Source organism: Macaca mulatta, chromosome 3, assembly GCF_049350105.2.
Source record: "Macaca mulatta isolate MMU2019108-1 chromosome 3, T2T-MMU8v2.0, whole genome shotgun sequence".
NCBI classification, from domain to species: domain Eukaryota; kingdom Metazoa; phylum Chordata; class Mammalia; order Primates; family Cercopithecidae; genus Macaca; species Macaca mulatta.
The window spans coordinates 102,200,463-102,222,264 of NC_133408.1; the positions used below are offsets into that span (position 1 = coordinate 102,200,463).

At 41.7% G+C, this 21,802-nt stretch overlaps 1 protein-coding gene across 1 annotated transcript in view; it reads right to left on the minus strand.

Moving 5' to 3' along the window:
• Positions 1 to 2,593: 2,593 nt before the first annotated feature.
• The window catches only part of NFE2L3 (NFE2 like bZIP transcription factor 3), a 30,572-nt gene continuing 11,363 nt past the window's right edge, over positions 2,594 to 21,802 (minus strand). The window contains exons 2-4 of the mRNA XM_001094650.5: positions 10,972 to 11,151; positions 5,127 to 5,210; positions 2,594 to 4,348 (exon numbers count right to left, since the gene is read on the minus strand). Of these exons, the coding sequence (XP_001094650.3) occupies positions 3,095 to 4,348; positions 5,127 to 5,210; positions 10,972 to 11,151 (1,518 nt within the window). The 3' untranslated portion in view covers positions 2,594 to 3,094. The remainder of the gene's footprint in view (positions 4,349 to 5,126; positions 5,211 to 10,971; positions 11,152 to 21,802) is intronic.

The following is a 21,802-nucleotide window of genomic DNA, read 5'->3' on the forward strand; positions in this document are numbered from 1 at the left end:
AGCAAGAAAAGCTGTAAAATGAACACACTACAAAGTAGTCATGCCATCTTACATCCTTTATGGTCACAGAATGTGGTGGGAGGGTTCTATTCACTGGTAAATTACCAAGCAGGCAAGGATCATTGGGAACTATCTTAGATGCTGGCTGTCACACTCAAGGGTGTGCCCTTATTCAGTTTATGCATGAGTGTAAAACCGGATTTCCCTGTGTAAGGTTTTCCTTGTAGCCCAATTCGGTAGATGCCAAATTGCTTGACCTAATAAATGTTAGGTATTGGGAGCTAACAATGTAAGGCAACAAGTCTCAGTTTGTCACTGATGGTTGAAAAGTGCAAAAGGTAGAAAACACCTATCAGGTCACCTGGAGTGCATGTTATTTAAATTTGCTATCTTTAAGGTTTGGAACTAAAGTACTGGGATGGTTGACAGGCCCTACATAATTTTCACATTTGTACTATTTAGTAATGCACTAACACTGGCTTGTTTGGGAGGGGAATTGGGGTAACCAGTGAGTTGCATGGATTTACCAGAGAACAAATAGTTCGAAAACTGAGATGGGGAAAGAAGGATCTAGCCACTTGAGTGCATTTAGGGAAGTTAGTATTACCACAAAAACCCTGTATACTGGTTCTGTAGCTCTGCTCAACTGAAGCCTGCCTTTTCCATACAATTGGCCTAAAATCTGATCACACTTCGGAAGATGCTCAAGTGACTTTTAATTGGAAAAGATATCCTACCCACTTGGGTTGTCTTTATCCCTATCTTCCTCATTCTGATTAAGACGTTAGATACTGTAATCAAGATTACTCAACTAGGTAGGTAAAGTGGAGGGTCCTAGGCAATGGTGGTTTGGTTTTTGGCATTGACTTTGTAATCTAGTTGGTTTGCACTGGAAAGCAAATGTGGAATTCCTTCTACCTTTAAAACTGGACTGTCGGAAAAGCAGTTCGTTTATATGTCTTGAATCCAGCATGTTAAGATGGAGACGGGGTTGTGTCAGGAAGCCAACCCATAGCCAATTAGATCTTGTAAAGCTGGCTGCTTAATGCACCAATTAAAAGTCCCTTGGTATGGGAGAGGGGACATCAGTTTCAGGAACCTACACTACCAAAATATGCTGTAGTCCTCTTGTATGAAACGTGTATTTGCACATGACCTAAGCACGTCTCATACACTTGAGTTGTCTCTAGGTTACTCTCATTTAATCCAAGATAGAAGCTTGGTAAATAGTATGCTGCATTGTATGGGGAATAACTGACAAAGTTCAGTACAGACATTACTATAAATATATTCCATTTGCAGTTACTTGATCTGTGTGCTGTATTTAAGGTTTTTTATAGCTTAAACTTCAGGCCAGACATGGTGCATAATCTGAGCAGCTTGGGAGGCTGAGGTAGGTGGATTTGAGTTCGAGGCTGGATCTTTGGGGGCCACTGCACTTCAGCAGTGCCAAGACTCACCATGATTACCAATTCTGCTCTCTGCTGTCCTTTCCTTTTAGAGGTTTGAAGAATGCTATCTGATAAGCAGGCACTCGTGCGAGTGCACTTAGTCAACTTTGAAACAAGTAAATTGGTACTGTAGGATTTCCTACTGTGGACTGAAATGTTTTACGTGTGTTCTTAAATTATAACTATCAAAAGCTTAAGACATTTGAAATACTCCCTTGTAAAAAGCAGCTCGTCAGCAGACTAAACAAATGATCATTGAACACCATGAGTCATTGAATGGGGCAATAATTTTATCTAGAAGCATTTCTGGCAAAATAACAGGTCTTGGGAAAAAAACTTTTATTACAAAAATCCAACGGTATATATAAACTGCGTTTCTCTAGCCCAAGATATTTATGTGATACTCTACACTGTAACGGCAGAAATAGCATCTGAGAAACTTCATTTTGAAAAATTGGACATAAAATTTTATGTATACATTATAGTACACATAATGTGTTGATGTTCCCCGGACTTGACAGTCATCTAGGTGAGGTCATTGCTGTCTTCAGAAAACTCAATCTGTTTATTGTTAGAGTAAACTTAGTGAGGTTTTCATTTCAAATGCCATTATTTCTAGAATTTACCTTACCCTGGTTTATTTTCACATTCACCTGTTTTTTCCCCCCAATAGCTTTTGCCTATTTTAAACAATCTTAGATGGTTTCACTGTTACTCTTCCCCTACTGTTGGTTTGTTTATATGGCTTACAGTGTTCTGGTGAGATCTCAGTATTCTAAGATGTCAGGCCATCCCTTCAGGCTGGCTTTACTACTGCCAGAGATTTTATGGATTTAATACACGCACAAGGAGTTCTGTTGATGCAAGTAGCCCATTCTATCTCTGGTTACATGAGGAAGGCCTGTGGCTTAAACTACCAGTGACTCCAGGTCTTCAATGCACTCTATATCACATAGTATTCAGTGTGTTAAGTATTGGGATGGAGGGGAGTGGATTTGCCTTACTTTGGCCTCAATTTGGCTTGAGTCTGATCAATTTGCTATGCTGCCCTATTTGTTATTCATCTATATTCCTGAATGTGGATATTTTGGAAGGAAAACAAGAAATTTGCTTGAGATTTCTGTATAAAAGGGAAAAGTTAATTTTTAATACAAATACAAAATTTATTTCAACAAAGCAAAATTTATAAGTTAAATATAAAGATTAAAATAGTGTTTGAAAAGCTTACTATAGTGCTAACTAAATGAAAATAAGGCTATTTTGCATTTAAAAAACTGAAATACCTCTTAAAATAATTTTATTTGATCCCCAGTGTTTGCTCTTTCTGAAGTAACTGACTTACTAAAAAGGATGGCTGCCAAAAAGTCTTACTGGGTTTTCAAAATGTTAACCTATTCTTTGGACATAACTGAATTTTGTATACAATGCATTTCATGAAAAGTTGTGGCTCCCCCAGATTTCCCACAAGTGTGATCTTGAAGTCCTAAACACTTGTCCATAATAAGCTTCAAAACAGAGCCTTAACTGAGTTATTCAGGTAGCAGTACTTAAAGATAATTCTTGAAGCAGTTTCGATGGTTTCTGATCCAAATCAGTTTCCGAACATTACTACTTCACATAATGAGTCCATCTTCAGTTTCTTCTCACTTTCTCTTTCCCTTTTGGGTTTCCTTTTTGTGGCCTGAGGCCCCCAGTTCTTTGGGTACTAACAAGACACTTCCATCATGAGTACACTGAAGTGCATAGTGGTTTGGATTGACTGGCCTACCTTCGTCATCTCTTAATCTACTAAAAACATCATGATAAAGGTCATGCAGTTTCTGTTTCATTATGTTAATAGCTTTGTTACATTGTGTTCGCTCTCTCTTAAGAGTTTCCTTCTTTGCTTGCAAGTTACATACATCATTTTCTAGATTCAAAATTATGTCCAATTTGCGTTTACGACAGTTCTGTGCAGCAACTTTGTTTTTCCCTCTTCGTCTGATATCACGGATAAGTGAGACTTGTAGGTCTGTCAGATAGTACCTACTTAACATGCTATTGAAAGAATCAACAGGCATGCCGACAATTTCATCTACAGAAAAAGGGATATGCAAAGCTTTAGCACGCCGTTCATCACGGCTCAAGTTTCTATCTGTGTCTTCGAGGTACCTACTCCTTATCTTCTGTGACCTCCCAGGCCACGAAAAAGGTTCAGAAGGTTCAGAAGTAGATTCTGGTGCACTTGGCTGTAAGTGGTAAGTGTGGTTATGAAATATGTGTTGAAATGTAAGATCCCCATGGAAACCAGAATCACTATGATCCATGTGACAAAGCTTACTAGGTTCTGGGTAGTCGCCGCCTACGGCACCTTCTAAGTCATGGTGGGAACTAGATTCATGGTCAGTACAATAACCTGTAGCACCTTCACACACACAGTGAGAGGAATTAGACTTGGTGACAGAGGTACTATTGTGACTTGAATCTAAAGAAAGGCCAGAATCAGAATCTGGTTCATCAAAAAGCTGAGAAACATCGATTGGATCAAAGTCGTCTTCTGTGGCCAATGACATTAAGTTTATCTCATCAAATATATTTACGTCAAGGTCATACAGTAGGTCTTGGCTTGTTAGATTCCGCATATGATTGTTAACTGGTGAAAGAAATCCTGTCGAGTTAGTTCCAGGAAGGGTTTGCTCAGGATTGGTGGTATGAGAATTTAACTGCAGAAATGGTTCTTGTGACTGTGAAGTCCTTGTTGGATTTCTTCTAAATGTATTGTTGGGACAAAGCAAGATGGCCTCGTGAAGATTCACATCCTGACTTATAGCCTGGCTGAAGTTTACATGATAATGTGCTGAAGAATTCATGCCATCACTGATACTGCCTGGAAGAGGAGTATCTCCCAATAAGATGCCCTGAAAAACGAAGGAAAAACACTTTAAACATGAAGAGCCCTATTTCTGAAGCAGTCCTATTACCTAACACAACTTTTGTTTCCTCTCTTGTCAGTTCCTTTAATAGAGAGATGCTGTTGGCAGTAACTTCCTGGTTAAAGTGCAGTCAATACATGATGTGAGTCCAAATCAGAATACTTGGAATTCTGCAGAATACTTGGAATTCTGAGTAACCTAGAAATTAAGATTGATTAGTATAAAAGCTAACTGCATTTTTGTATTAAAAAGTCTGTTACAATCTTGTAATTTACTACTTTATAATAAGATGTAACTCTCATCCTAGCAGGTTGGTAATCACATTGTGGCGGGTCAGGGATAATAAACTACAGTGAAGTAGTAGTCTGGAGGAAAGAGGTTGCTTAAATGCCTCTAAGCACTAAAATGATAAAGCTATTATGAATGTTGCTGCAATAAACATGGGGGTGCAGGTGTCCCTTTGATACACCGATTTCCTTTCCTTTGGATAAATACCTGATAGTGGGATCACATGGCAGTTCAATTTTTAGTTTTTTGAGAAACCTCTATACTGTTTTCCATGACCAGTCTAAATTTGATTACACCTTTGGGATTTGGAAAGAGGAATGCTATACATACTTGGTTAATTCTAAGCTGAAGTGCTTCTATAAAAATAAGCATTACTTTAAACTGCTGTGTCAACCAAGTAAAGGAGTTGTATTTATTCACCAAAAAGTCAGTGCAGATACGTTCCTGCAAGGATAAAAGCCAAGGTTCCAATTACCTCCAGTGAATTTTCAGGCTGCGATGAAAGCAACTGGAATAAATCTTCCAGAGAGAAAGAAGTATCTGTCCCATTCAGATGTCTCTGTAGAGAAACACAAAAGATGCATCCTTCACGTCAAAGACCAAACTGGTTGTCTGGGGCTTTAGGCTTTATCTTTAAAGGATCACCAGGTCTTATCTCCACACTGGGTTTTTATCCTATTATGTTCCTCGGTTGTAAGTTTTACTTTTTATTATTTTTTTGAGACGGAGTCTCACTCTGTCGCTCAGAATGGAGTGCAGTGGTGTAATCTCGGCTCATTACCTCTGCCTCCCAGGTTCAAAGGGTTTTCCTGCTTTAGCCTCTGGAGTAGCTGGGATTATAGCCGTGCACCACTGTCTGGCTAATTTTTGTATTTTTAGTAGAGACAGGGTTTCACCATGTTGGCCAGGTTGGTCTCGAACTTCTGACCTCAAGTAATCCACCCACCTAGGCCTCCCAAAGTGCTGGGATTACAGATGGGAGCCACTGCAGGTGGCCTATTTCTTTTCTTATAGTACTCAATATTTCAACATGCATAACTTAAAGAGTTAATCAGTATTTCTATACCTTCCATAAACAACTTCCATATAATTTTTGGCTAGTTCTTAGTTTCAGCTTATTTTGCCCCTCCACAGCCAGCCCTCCCAGTTGGTTACACAATTATGTAATTTTGGCCAGGTGTGGTGGCTTACGCTTGTAATCCCAGAACTGGGAGGTCAAAGCAGGCAGATCGCTTGAGCCCAGGAGTTGGAGACCAGCTTGGGCAACATAACAAGACCGTCTCTACAAATAAAATGAGCTGGGTGTGGTGGTGTGCACCTGTGGTCCCAGCTACTCCGTGAAGCTGAGGCAGGAGGACTGCCCGAGTCCAGGAGGCTGAGGCTGCAGTGAGTTGCGACAGCGCTGCCACACTCCAGCCTAACAGAATGAGATCTTGTCTCAAAAAGTAATTTTTACAGTCAATACTTATTTACATGTACTCCAATTTTTTTTTTTTTTTTTTTTTTAAACCAACTTATCAATGCTTCATCTCACTCCTGGCCTTCATGGTTTAGCTTCTTTCTAGTTGAAAGAACTCTTCAGAATTCTTTTTAGAGAGAACCTGAGCAGTAAACTCAGTTTTTGTTACATGGAATTATTATTTCACTGCAATCTCTACCTCCTGGGTTCAAGTGATTCTTGTGTCTCAGCCTCCCGAATAGCTGGGACTACAGGCATTTGCCACTGCACCTGGCTAATTTTTATATTTTTAGTAGAGATGGGTTTTTGCCATGTTGGCCAGGCTTGTCTTGAACTGCTGACCACAGGTGATCCACTGGCCTTGGCCTCACAAAGAGGGGATTACAGGCATGAGCCACCATGCCTGGCCTACATGGAATTATTTTGCCTTCATGCTTAAATGATGAGTTAACAGGTAAATTTAAGGTTTAATGTTTTCCCTCACTACTCTGTCTTACGGCATTTATTACTAATGGTAAGTTTGCTCTCAGTGTTATTTATAATGAACCTTTTCTATCTCAGGTAATTTAAAAGATTTTTCTTCTTAGTTCTTGATGTTCTGTTTCAATCTGATATGTCTGGGACTTAATTTGTCTTTATTACGAGCTCTATGTACTCCTTTAATCTGAGGACTTTTCTGGAAATATTCTGCCATAAACTCATTTTAAATATTGCTTCTCTTTCATATTTTATATCTCTTCTGGGACTCCTATTAGAAGTAATGTAGATTTTTCTCTTCTATCATTGTCTCAATTTTGCTTTCATATTTTGCATCTTTGTGGTACATTCTAGATAATTTTCTTAGATATGTCTTCCAACTTACCCTTTTCTTTAGCTATTCACACCACTTCCACTGAATTTTCAATGAAAATGACTTTTTTTTTTTTTTTTTTTTTTGAGACGGAGTCTCACTGTGTCGCCCAGGCTGGAGTGCAGTGGCCGGATCTCAGCTCACTGCAAGCTCTGCCTCCCGGGTTTTTACGCCATTCTCCTGCCTCAGCCTCCCGAGTAGCCGGGACTACAGGCGCCCGCCACCTTGCCCGGCTAGTTTTTTGTATTTTTTTTTAATAGGGACGGGGTTTCACCGTGTTAGCCAGGATGGTCTCGAACTCCTGACCTCGTGATCCGCCCGTCTCGGCCTCCCAAAGTGCTGGGATTACAGGCTTGAGCCACCGCGCCCGGCCAATGAAAATGACTATTTTTCATATCTAGAATTTCATGTGGGCTCTTTTCTAGATCTTTTTCTTTTTTCATGATAGTCTGTTCTTGCCTTATAGATTCTGTTCCTTCATGAACAATTTAAACACTATTTTAGAGTCTTTTTCAGAGGACTAGGAATCCTGACTCTTGCATATGCTGACTCATGGCTATTTATGTCATTTTTAATTCTTAAAAGGTGAGCTTTTCGGGGAGCAGTTTTGCATTCTTCTCTTCAAGAACCAGTGTTTGTATCGTTTTCCAGACTGTACTTCTCTTGGCTGAGGATTCTTGATGGTGATGGTAGTGTGAGTTCAGATCTTATATCTAGCTTTGGGGCCCCCACTGGGGTTCTGATTTCTAAAGCATAGCCAGAATTGTACCAGTCCCCATTTCCTAGATATTCTTCCAGAGTTGTCATCTGGAAGAATGGAAATGCCAGTGATTCACTGGTCTAACTCATTTTTATTTCAACAAGCTTTAAAAGCACCTTCTAAGTAATAGCCCAATAAAAGAACAGAAATATATTGTCAGAACTACCATAAGAAATGTGACTGGGTGCCGTGGTTCACACCTGTGATCCCAGCACTTTGGGAGGCCAAAGTGGGCAGACTGCTTGAGCCCAGGAGTTTGAGACCAGCCTGAGCAACATGGTGAAACCCCACCTCTACTGAAAATACAAAAAATTAGCTGGGCATGGTGGTGTGCACCTATAGCCCCAGTTACTTGGGAGGCTGAAGTGGGAGATCACCTGAGCTCGGGAGGTTGAGGCTGCGGTGAGCCATGATAGCGCCACTGCACTTTAGCCTGGGTGACAGTGTGAGATCCTGTCCTCCCCCAACCCAAAAAAAAAGTGTAAGTACACAAAGATGTGATGTAAATGCTCAGGCTAGGAACATGGAGATACACAATGAGGAACCAAGCCTGATAAGAACTAGGCACAAATGCCTGGCTTTGAATGATTAGTGTGTTTCTGAAAAGTTTTGTCCAAATTGATGTTTGTCCTATGTCAAATTATATTTTTAATTCTCTCCAAGGAAGCTCTCTACTTCATTTGTCTTGTCATTAATATTTAGTAAGTGCCTATTCTGTGCCTAGCTGTGAATTAATTTGTTACAGGTAGAGGTAGAGAAAACAGTTCTTGCTTTGCTGGGAAGCCCAGTGAGGGAGTAAAGATGAAGACATACCTCGGAGAAAGGCAATATACAATTCAGTGTTAAGTAAGTGAAAGACTAGTGAAAACATCTTTTCCCTCAAAGACAACTGTGAACACTCAGGGAAGTGGTCAGAAATGTCCCCTTCAAAATACATATGGTTCTGTCCATATTTTAATGTAAAAGTCCATGGGTATTGATTTGACAATACAGTATGTATGCTGTGGGGAGAGTGGTAAAACCATACAACGCATCCAAATATAAATATAAAGCCTAGATAAGTCAGAGGAGCTGGGGAGAAAACCAGCTGGGAAAAAAGAACAGGCAGTTGCCAAATGCCAGGCTGCAATTGAGGGTTACAAAAGGGTTGAAGCTGCAGTGGTCAGAGTGAAAATGGGAGGGTTCCTTGGGGTGTGCTCTCTACCTCTCCCCTTCATCTGAAGAATGGCAAAAAGAGCCTCAAGGAGACCATTTAGAACTTGGTGTGTGTGCTCTGCACTTTGGGGACACAGAAGCTTAGTGTCCCACTTTTGCCTGGGAAATATAAAGGGTGAGAAACCATGCAAGAGCCATAGTTAGGGAACTGAAAAAGGGTCTAAGGTGCTAGGTGGCCAGCAAATGGTTGAGAGGGCCACCTGGAGAGGTGAGATGCATGTATGCCACAGAACATTCAGGGAACAGCCCTAAAGGACCAGCTGCAGTGGAGATGCATTTGCCTCTGTCAAGAGGAAGACTCCCAGCTGTGGGGCCAGGGGTCTCCAAAGAACCTATACATGAAAAAGTGCCCACGTGACAAAGAGTTGTATAATATTTAAATGTATGGGATGGTCAAGAGAAACAATTTCCTATGTTCTTAGCACCCCACACCCTCAACCCCAGAGAAATCAGGGCAGGCCACACAAAACTGAGGGAAGATGCTGACTTTTAGCTCAGTGTTTTTTGTTTTGGATTTTTCTTTTTTGAGACAGGGTCCTGCTCTGTCACCCTGTCTGAAGTGTAGTGGCATGATGACGGCTCAGTGCAGCCTCAACTTCCTGGGCTCAAGTGATCCTCCTACCTCAGCCTGCCAAGCAGCTGGGACCACAGGCACACACTACCACGCCCAGCTAACTTTTGGTTCAGCATTCTTGAAAATTACACTGGGTTATACCTTTTTTTTTTTTTTGAGACAGGGTCTCACTCTGTTGCCCAGGTTGGAGTGCACTGGTGTGATCACAGCTCACTGCAGCCTTGACCTCCCAGGCTCGGGTGATCCTTCCACCTCAGCCTCCTGGGTAGCTAGAACTACAGGAAGACATCACCACACCAACTAATTTTTGTAATTTTTGTGGAGATGTGGTTTTTCCATGTTGCCCAGGCTGATCTCCAACTCTTGGGCTCAAGTGATCTGCCTGCTTTGGCTTCCCAAAGTGCTGGGATTACAGGCGTGAGCAACTGTACATGGCCACATTGGGTTATTCTTATCAATTGCTGCACTGGGATGGCCAAAGGGATTTTCATGAGTATCTAGAATTTATGGGACCTGCCCTAGATTTCACCAAGGGGCTCTAGGTGGAAGCTGGAGGGGCAAGGGAGTGGCAGGTAGGCAGAGAACAAACCTGTTTTCTGATTTCATGCCAAATAAGTAATGTTCCATGTAATATTACAAGCCCTAATAATATGCAGCCCTAAACTCCACCTTCTGGGAAGGGGACAGGCTAAAGCAGGTGATGGCTAAGAGAACCATTAGGGCAAGACCTGTGAGGGTATGCCTTCCAGGTGGAAGTGCCACGTGGTTATTAAATATCTCTGGAGTGCCTGTTTGCTATGCTGTGGGCAGGACCTCAGCAGGGCTGAAGAGAAACCACAGTACAGCCCAAATGAAAGGAGAAGGAAGCACAGATCACAGGAAGCATCCATCCCTTCAGCCTGGCTCTGGGAGTTCATTTGTACACCTCTTCTCACAGCTAAAGAGTAAGGTTAGGCAATGAGGAGTTAAGGAAGTGGTCCCACTGGACCATGGATGCCCAGTGGTTCGGCCAGGCCTGCCAGGAGACTGAACAAAGATTTGAGTCCAAGCCTTAGCTGACATCATGGGTGTTTGGCTGTCGGGCTGGTCCTCAGCTTGCTCTCCTGGACTAGGCCAGCCTGGCTGCCTGTTCATGTGGCTGGTTGAGGACTCCTAGGTTCACCATTTCTTCATCCCTTGCCTTGGCAAACATAACTAGCAAAACCTGCTAGCAAGGTCCTGGAAGGGGGTGTGTGCACACAGACACAAAATCTTGAGTTTAACCAGAGGAAATAACTGTATGGGCTAATTCATTTATAAATCAAATTGCTACTCCCATAACTTAAAGACAGAGGTATTTTCATATATGATATTTGTTAACAGTAGAGCATACTTACATGCTCATTCTTAACACAAACTGTCAATGCCACAAAATCTACATTAAAACCAAAATGGCAAGGCTTGAATATTCTGACAGGCGTACCTCATTTCTAGATTCAGTGGTCTTTTCTGCCTCCCAATCAGGTTTCTCTGCTACTTTGTTTTCATCTTCATTATTCTGCTGAAGTGAGTTCTCCTTCTGGGCTGACACCCTTTCTTCATTTTCCTCACGCTGGGAACTATGATCCACAGCTTCGTGCTTTTCTCTTAGTACCTCGTTCTCCTATAAAAGTAACAAATTGCATCAAATAAGCAAACAGTCTTTAAAACTGCATTGTGCTTATTGTTCAGGGACCATGAAACCCACAAGTCAAAAGCTAAGACTGGCATTTCATTATTTTAGTATCAAAGAAACATTTAATTCAGAAACAAAGGTCAGTTTTATATCCTGTCCTGAGACAGGCTGTTCGAATCTGTGCAATTTAAATTAACACGCACTTATAAAGCCCCTGAATTTAAAATACTCATGAGTTAGATTAGATATGGAAATTAATATTGCCAGTAGGCAGTTTTAGTTTTCTGTTCAAAATCAATCAAACAGCTAAGTTGGAAGCAAACACTGATCAAATATGGAAACTATTATTACAAACTATTAATTGTGGTTCTCTCTGGAAGGTTGGGAACAGGGTGGGAAAGAGTTTACTTCACTTTATACATGTCTATAACTGTGAATATTTTACAACACACACATATTGCTTTATTTATTTTTGAGACGGAGTCTCACTCTATAGCCCAGGCTGGAGTGCAGTGGCGAGATCTCGGCTTACTGCAAGCTCCGCCTCTCAGGTTCACACTATTCTCCTGCCTCAGCCTCCTGAGTAGCTGGGACTACAGGTGCCTGCCACCACGCCCAGCTATTTTTTTAAATTTTTAAATTTTTTTTATTTTTAGTAGAGATGGGGTTTCACCGTGTTAGCCAGGATAGTCTCAATCCCCTGACCTCATGATCCACCTGCCTCGGCCTCCCAAAGTGCTGGGATTACAGGCGTGAGCCACTGTGCCCGGCCATATTCCTTTTATAATCAAGAAAATGATAAATATAAAACATCTCCACAGATCTACACTTATTTACCCAGATATGTCCTTCTACCTTAATTTACTTTATAAATAAGGAGACCTAAATAACTAAAAGGCTAGAGAATTCCTCTAAACATTCAAATATGGTTACCGTTTAGAGTGTACTGCATGTTCAGATAGTTTCAACTATGATATCAAAAGCTCTCTGGATATATTTTTTTCCCCTATAACATTAAAGCTTGTCAAACTTTTTCACGATTTCTGTTCTTCCAGGAACAGACACACACTGGCACACCCCCTTCCCACCAAACCACAGGAGAAAAATTTTTAAGTGAAGGTTGAAGAAATGGAAATTTACAGATGCCAGAAGAAAGGAGAAAAATCATGGCAAGATAAGGAAAAAAGGAGGCTGATATTCTGCTGGCCCACTTGGTTTACTGGCTTCTCTGTCTGATTGTGCCTAATTGTGACACTGTGCCTTCCCTCTAGACACTGTAGATGATGTTCGGTCCTAGCTCAGTCTCTCCCTTTGCACATTCTGTTACAACCCTGCTCATGTGCTCAAGATACTGCTCCTGCTGCTCTCCCCTCTCTTCTGCATCAACAGTTGTTTCTCATCTACTGGACAATTCCCATCAGCCTACTATCATACACGAATACCCCCACCTTTAAAAACCACTCCCTTGGTCCCACACTAGTCTTCAGATCCCATCCCATTTTTCTGCTCCCCTTTAAACCAAAAACCTCCTAAGAGTTATCTGTACTCAGTGTATTTTCTCTTCATCCATCAGCAAAATTTGACTTAGTTACCACCTCCTCCTTGAAACAGCTTCTTCACCTGGCATCCAAGTACCTCTCTATTCTCCTACCTCATCAGGAACTTCTGCTTTGCTGATTCTTCATCCCCTTGATATCTAAACATAGCAATGTCCCAAGGCTCAGTCCTCAGGTCCACCAAGCACTCTCCCACTTCACAGCCCTTGTATTTGCAGCCCTTTCTGCCTATAAGCTCTCTCAACCCTCTTATCCTCCTGCCCCCAGGTCTCTTCAAATATCTGCCATCCCAGTTTTCTTTCTTAATCACTCTACATAAAAAACTACACCAAAATCTATTTCCCTTATCTTGCTTTATTTTTTCTCCATAGCATTTAGCACCAGCTGATATATTACCATGTTTATTTGTTTGCTATTTGTCCTACTAGAATGCTAGTTTTTGGAAGGCAAGGGCTTTGTCTGCTTGGTTCCTGCTATTGGCCACTTCCTAACCCAGATTCTGGCACATAACAGACCCTTACTACATATTTGTTGAATAGCTGAACTCTTAGACACAATATCCTAAGACTTTGATAGAGATCCTACTTCTGATGGATTGTTCTTTCCTGCAACAATACTGATAAAAATCTGGGGAAGGAAGAAAAGGTGACTGATCACTTTTTACCTCTCATCTTTTGCCAAGGGTAAGGTTTTCTGTTGTTGTTAAATCTGAAGATAATCAAATTCAAAACTTTGGATACCTGAGGCAGCTAACTTTGTTTAAAAATTTGCTGTTGGTAGAGAGAGAAACTTCTAATCTCTAAATCAAATGATCTATTTTAGAACCATGAAGCAAACTCCCCTAAATATGTAATATATGCATTAATACAACACACATGGACACACACAAACATGTAAACACAAGAATGTCACCTATATTACATAAATAGTAACAGGGAAACAAGTGGTTGATATAGATCAAACCCATAGAGGAACTGATCAAGAAAACTTTAGTCTGGGAAGGCTTTTTTTGTGGGGGAAACTTTTTGAGTGTAATGAATTGGTAACAAAGGTATGTAAGATGTCTTGCCTGAAAACTCAGGAAGAGAATGACTGGAGGCAGAGAAATTCTATATGGTCAAAATTCACACTACAAGAAGCCAAAATTAGGTCAAAAATCCTATAATATAATAATGGTCATAACTCATTGAATAAAATGAGTTGAACAAAAGAATCAATGAGTGCACTCAAATATAAACAAATAAATGAAGGAAAGAGGAAATCTCTTTCTTAAAGTAGAATACAAATAATAAATATAAAAGGAGAATGATGAATTAGAAAACCATCAATGGATGCTTAACTTAGGGAGTGAAAATTTTATGAGAAATAAGATACTTAAATAGTCTCAAAGTATCACTCTGCAGATTACTTGTTAATTACAAATAATAATAATAACACCACTACAGGAGAAATCTGGCAGACACCATCTAAATCAAATGGTCAACTCTATCATCAAAATACGGAGTTAAACCAACATTGTGCTCTCCTGATATGGAGGGCACGATACCATTTCTGTGGTTTTCTCACCAAAAATTCATAATCTCAATCTAATCATTGAGGAAACATCAGATAAATCAACATTGGGGGTCATTTTTACAAACTAACTGATTGATGCCCTTCAGCAATCTAAAGGTGAAGAAACACCAAGAGTGAGGAGTGTTTCCACATTACAGGTGACTAAACAGACTTGGCAACTAAATACATACTGACAGATTCTGAAAATGGACTGTAGATTAGATAGTAGCCTTACATTCATATTAAATGTCCTGATTTGATAACTGGCTATAGAAAAGAAAATCACTGTTCTTAGGAAATATACACTAATAAGTATCTGGGTGTTGAGGGATGCAATGGTTTCAATTCAGGTATGCAATGGTTTCAATTCACTTATAAACGTTTCAAAACAGGATTACATATGTATACAGAGAGACATGGTTATTAATACAGCTAAATGAGGTAAAACATAAATAGGTAAATCTGGGTAAAGGGTATATATATATATGCCTTTTTTTTTTTTTTTTTTTTTTTTTGAGACGGAGTCTCGCTCTGTCGCCCAGGCTGGAGTGCAGTGGCCGGATCTCAGCTCACTGCAAGCTCCGCCTCCCGGGTTCACGCCATTCTCCTGCCTCAGCCTCCCGAGTAGCTGGGACTACAGGCGCCCGCCACCTCGCCCGGCTAGTTTTTTGTATTTTTTAGTAGAGACGGGGTTTCACCGTGTTAGCCAGGATAGTCTCGATCTCCTGACCTCGTGATCCACCCGTCTCGGCCTCCCAAAGTGCTGGGATTACAGGCTTGAGCCACCGCGCCCGGCCGCCATTTTTTAAAAGTTTGAAATTATATTTAGCTAAAAGGTTCACCTAAAAATGCCTACATAGCAAAATCACTTTGGCCAAGGCAACAGCAAAGGGTTAGCCCAGAATAATTCTCCCATTAAATTTTCTGTTTATATGTATTTTGCCCCCAAGTGTATAGACATATAAACTTTAATATTTTCAAATTGCTTTGGCTATGCTTCCCAAATAATGCTAAATAATAACGGTATATTTTTGCTGATTAATTTTAATGAGAATGCTTCACCAATAAGGATGACTTCTATTTGAGATACAGTCAGTCATTTTAAATTGAATATCGAATACAACACTAGTGCTGGGAATACGATAGTAAAAAATACAATCAGACCCTGCCCCCTTCACATCTTACATTCTATTTTTATTTTTTTGTAGAGATGGGGTCTTGCTATGTTGCCCAGGCTAGTCTTGAACTCCTGGCCTCAAACAATTCTTCCTCCATGGCCTCCCAAAACACTGGGATTATAGGTGTGGGCCATCACTCCTGGCCAGATCTCACATTCTAAAGAGAGAGGGAACCAAAAATACAAGTGAACTAATGAAGTAACTGCAAGTTATGGTAAGTGAGAGAGCTAGCTATGTGAAAAAAGGAGACAAAGGAATTCAAGGCATAGATAATATCCAAATGGTATACTCATTTGCCTCTTACTATAGTTTATTTAACTGACTTTTTTTTCTCTCTTTTGAGGAGTTTTGATCTTGTTGCCCAGGCTGGAGTGCAATGGCACAATCTCAGCTCACTACAACCTCTACCTGCAGGGTTCCAACGATTCTCCTGCCTCAGCCTCCCAAGTAGCTGGGATTACAGGCACCTGCCACCACACCCAGATAATTTTCGTATTTTTAGTAGAGACGAGGTTTCATCACGTTGACCAGGTTAGTCTCGAACTCCTGGCTTCAGGTGATCCACCTGCCAGCCTCCCAAAGTGCTGAGATTATAGGCATAAACCACCACACCCAGCCTAACTGGCTTCTTAATGGTGGATAGTTGTCTGTAATCTTTTCTTGTAACAGATATTAAAATCTCCTCACCCATAGTTCTTTGCACACATGTGCAAGTAGGATACATTCCTGGAATTTTTGCTGGGTCAATGGATATGTGTATTTTTTATTTGATGGAATCTACTGAAAAGGCCTTCAAAAAAGGATAAAAGTGCCAATCTGATAGATGAAAACTGGTGATCATGGCTTACTGCAGCCTCAAACTCTTGGGCTCAAGTGATCCTCTCACCTCTCAGCTTCCCTAGTAGCTGGGACTACAGAAGCATGCCACCATGCCTGGCTACTGTTTACTTTTTGTAGAGATAAGGGTCTTGCTGTTTTGCCCAGGCTGGTTTCAAAACTTCTAGGCTCAAGTGATGCTCCCCACTCAGCCTTCCAAAAGGACTGAGTCATGCAGGCCAAGAGTGATTCATGGTTTTCTTTGATGTGCTTTTTTAGGCCTTGGTATCGTTGTTATCCTGGTTTTGAAAAATGAATTGGGAAGGTTTATTTAACATTGGAATTCTTTATACTTGGAATATTTGAAAGAATTCCCCTTGAATGCTGTCTGTGCCAGGAGTTTTTTGTTTTTCTGAAGAAACTATTCTGACAACTTTTTAAACTTATTTCATGGGATATACCAACAGACATCCAAAAAGGCTGTTCCAACCTACACTGCCATCTGGTATGTGAGCACACCTATTTCCTCACAGCCCACCTACCCTGGATTTGTTTCTCAATATTTGCTAATTAAAAGGTGAGAAACACAGCTCATGAGCAGGACAGTCTCGCGGGTATCAGTGTACATAGGAAACAAGGGGTGACTATGAAGACAGTCAGGGCACAACTCTGGACTGAGGTGGGGATAGATTTGAAATGTTAGAGTGTCTGCCTGCTCTTAAAGATGAGCAACTAAAAGAGCCAAGGGAAGGAAGGTAGTGGCTACAGTGGGTATTTTTTTTTTAGCCGGGTAGAGAGAGGCAGGAGAGGAAGGCAGCAAGACCTGGGGGCCATGTCACATCAGTGTTGAAAACCTGGTTTCCTGAGAAGGCCCCTTCCAGCTCTGACACTCCAAAGGTCTATGAATAAGTGACCGTATAATTTATCACCAAACGCATCCACTTTTGAGAGGGTAAGAGGGTACTATTAACAATTAGGCTGGGCAACAAGCATAAACCAGGACTATTCCACATGGTGACCCACCTGAGGCCACAGGGGAAGAAGAGATTGCATAGCTCTTAAGAAACTTTTTTTTTTTTTTGGTAGAGACGGGGTCTCGCCATGTTGCCCAGGTTGGTCTTGAACTCCTGGGGCTCAAGCAATCCTCCCACCTCAGCCTCCCAAAGGGCTGGGATTACAGGTGTGAGCCACTACACCCGGCCACTCTCAAGAATCTGGATAGCAGACTGAATTCCACAAACTGAGGGAAGAAAAATACTTCAACCTGCACAGACTTAGGTATTGAATAAGTATCTTCTTAGATGATCCTTCCTGTATCCATTCGACTTTTCTTTCTTGAGAGCCTATTATGAAGCAAATATAATAAACACAACAAGCATCGTAAGTGATAAACGAGAGGAAGCATTTCCCCCAGGGCTAGTGGGATGCATGTGGAGATGTGCAGCCCAGGTCCCCTTCAAAGGAGGACTTGTGGCTATTCCCGGATACCTGTGGGCGGCCAGCCTCCACCATCCAAGAGCTGCCTCCCCTAAGGTCACACCCGTCCCAGTGTGCCCACATCCCATTACCCGTCAGGTGAGAGTAGAGAGACAAGGCCATCTAGGCCCAATGTGGGACAAGTCTGATGCATCCGTGTCAGCCCAGGTGCTGGGTTCTGCCAGCCTGCATCACAATTCGACTTCTGCTTCTGTCTAATCCCGCCTGTCTCCAGTTATTGATCCCAAGGGTTCCCTCTAATAATAGTCTCAGAGTCTGCTTCCCAGAGAACCCAACTTGTAACAGTTAGCAATTATTCTACCTTGAGGGAGAGAAAGGGAGAATCTCAAGGCAGGGAGGGGTGGAGGATTTGCTACTGTAATATTTACAAAGTAAAAAGGGCCTGTGGAATTTGTAATATAATTTGCAATTGCTTCTCAGCCTTTTGGCTAGAATCAAGTGTAATATAATATGCAGTCTGCAAAGCCCAAAACAGCCTAGTGGCTAGGAGGGCCCAAGTTCAAACCAGCTGAGTAAAAAGGCCTATCCTACCCAATAGCTGGGTAACACTGGGCCAGCTGCTAAACCTCTTTGACCCTCAGTTTCCCCATGTGCGAAATGAGAAGATAATATCTAATTCATATTTTAAGGAATTAGTTGAAAACAGCCTCTTCAGGAACACTTTTACACTGCTGGTGGGAAGTGCACTGCTGGTGGGAATGTAAACCACTATGGAAAACAGTATAGAGATTCCTCATAGAACGAAGAGTAGAACTACCATTTGATCCAGCAATCCCACTACTGGGTATCTACCCAGAGGAAATGAAGTCATTATACAAAAAAGATACTTGCATATGCATGTTTATAGCAGCACAATTCGCACTTGCAAAAATACGTAACCAGCACAAATGCCCATCAATCAATGAGTGGATAAAGAAATTGTGAGAGAGATATATATAGAGAGATTTTATATAGATATATAATATATATATTCCATCATATATATATGTATTCCATCATATATATATATATTTTATATATATATAATCTCTCAGCCATAAAAAAGAATGAATTAATGGCATTCACAGCAACCTGGATGGAAATGGAGACTATTATTTTAAGTGAAGTAACTCAGGAATAGAAAACCAAACATCGTATGTTCTCACTCATAAATGGGAGCTAAGCTATGAGGATACAAAGGCATAAGAATGACAAGAATGGCCAGGCATGGTGGCTCACACCTGTAATCCCACTGCTTTGGGAGGCTGAGGCAGGTGGATCACCTGAGGTCAGGAGTTTGAGACCAGCCTGGGCAACATGGTGAAACCCTTTCTCTACTAAAAATACAAAAATTAGCCAGGCATGGTGGTATGTGCCTGTAGTCCCAACTACTTGGGAGGCTGAGGAAGGAGAATCACTTGAACCCAGGAGGTGGAGGTTGCAGTGAGCAGAGATCACGCCATTGCACTCCAGTCTGGGTGACAGAGTAAGACTCTGTCTCAAAAAAAAAAAAAAAAAAAATGACAAGAATGGCACAATGGACTTCAAGGACTTGAGGGGAGGGGGGAAGGGCAAGGGGGGTAAGGGATAAAAGACTACAAATTGGGTTCAGTGTATACGGCTTGGGTGACGGGTGCACCAAAATCTCATAAATCACCACTAAAGAACTTACCCATGTAACCAAATACCACCTGTTCAGAAATAAAAAAATTAAACATAATTTAAAAATTAAAAAATCAGATATTCATTTTAAAAATAGCCCCTTCATATGTCTAAGCTGCTATATAAACATGAATTACTCCTTTCTACTGCTTTTTGATTCTGAAGATTTGCAATTAATGATTAACTGCCAATAACTCAATCTGGATTTCAAGAGAAAGTGAAACCAGCTAGCCCTGGTAGCCAGTAACTATTATCTCTGCTTTCTTTTTCTGTTTTTCTTCTCAACTCAGTGACAAGGAACTGAGATAGAGTATGTTTTACTAGTTCTATTGTGTATACTTGAGGTTTATAGTTCATGCTCTTTATTTAAAGAATAGGCAAGTTAAACCCATCATTAGGTTACTTTTTATTTGTGAACAGGTGACTTTTACTCTTGTGGGGCTGGGACAATTAAAAAAAAAAAGTACATTTTCACACCTGCCACACAGGAAGCTATCGTAAACTTGTGAGCTGGGGCCCTTAGTCACAACTAAACACCTACTGACTTGTACAGAACTGGCACCTGCTGGAAAGGCCCGCCCCACCACATCCCTCTGTGCTGGTAACTGAACCATCCGTGCTCTGCAAGGATCCAGAACATTCTCAGTTTGGGCCCTTTAACCAAAACTGGGTTCTCCTGTCTCTAAAATCCCATGTCTTCTAGGGTTTCTCTTATGGCACTTATCCTGTTCTATCTAAGATCACAAATTATATGGGTCTTTTCTTTCCTACTGGCTGTAAACATGATACCTGCCCTCCAGCCATTCACCTTTGCCACCTGTGTGAGGAGCAGAGCAGAAGAGTCTTGCGCAAAGGTTTTCTGAATCAGTAATGTAACGGAAAGGGGAAGAAAAGCTAGGCTTTTCTCTTCTCCTTGCAGTGTCTCTGAAACCCCTGTCAACTGGCAAGTGTGCTGCTTATGCTGTACTGGGATCTGAGTCATGTGGTAGAGGGTCTGCCTCTGAAAATACCCTTTGTGAACAGCCTCAGCTGCCTTAGCTAGGCCTTTCATTTATTCATCTGGAGGAGGAGGGATGGAGACCTGCTTTGACCTCTAGGGTTGGGAGAACCTTCAAAGACAAAGAACAGCGTGGTGCCTATGAGAAGGATGACATCAGAGGGAAAGTGGTAAGGCCAAAGCACTCTGAGGCCTGTCTCTAGGCTGGAGGCAAGCTGGAGTCATCAGGGCTAGAGAGAAACATGGAGCCAGATAAAGAGAGACTGTGTCCTGTTTGGCCTGGGTGGTTTTTAATAGCAGTTTGTAATAATTACAGCTTGTGTTGATTGAGCACTGGCTGTAGGCCAGGCCCTATGTACATTATCTCATTTAAGCTGCTCGGCATCCCTGTAAGGTAGGTATTGTTATTACAGAGGAATATTACAGAGGAAACTGAGGCACAGAGAGGTTAAGCAGCTTGCCTTAAGTCACACAGCCAGTAAATGACAGAACCAGGATTTGGCAGCAGGCATTTTTATTTCACAGCCAGTTCCTGGCCACAGTACTGGTTCTTGTTTGCCCCTCCAGGTCCATGTGTGTCCCTGAGCAACTCTAGGGCTCCTGTGCTGGCTGGCTTCCAGCTGGGTTCACCAGGGGAAGGCTAGAGCAGAACACAGGTGTAGCCAAGGGGGAGGGAGGTCAGAGCATTTCCTTCATGATCCACGATGACAGCCCCTCATCCTGGGCTCCAGCAACTCCTTCCATCACTTCTCACCGGGAGCCTCTGGGCACTCCAACATCCCTGTCTGTCCCTGACCACATGGCTGTAAGAAGTCATTCATTTAAGTGTCTTCCTTTGAGCCATCCAGGGTGAATTCTGCTCCCCCGCCCCCCGCCCCACCCGCTCGCTTCACACTGCATCACACAGATTACAACAGCAGTGCTGGCAGGAGCTGACTGCATACAAATCCAGTGAAGCACCTGTCTGCTTGAATATTACTTTATCATGCAAAAGCAGCTGGATACAATGCAAGGTATGGATCTCATCAGATTGTGATTCAAACCAACTATGAAAAATTATTCATGAGATAACAGGAAACTTGAACAGTGACTAGATATGTGATGATTATTAAAGAATCCTGGCCGGGTGTGGTTGCTCACTCCTGCAATCCCAGCACTTTGGGAGGCCGAGGCAGGCAGATCACCTGAGATCAGGAGTTCGAGACCAGCCTGGTCAATATGGTGAAACCCCGTCTCTACTAAAAATACAAAAATTAGCCGGGCTTGGTAGCGCACGCTTGTAATCCTAGCTACTTGGGAAGCTGAGGCAGGAGAATTGCTTGAACCCGGGAGGCAGAGGTTGCAGTGAGCTGAGATTGTGCCACTGCACTCCAGCCTGGGCAACAAGAGCAAAACTCTGT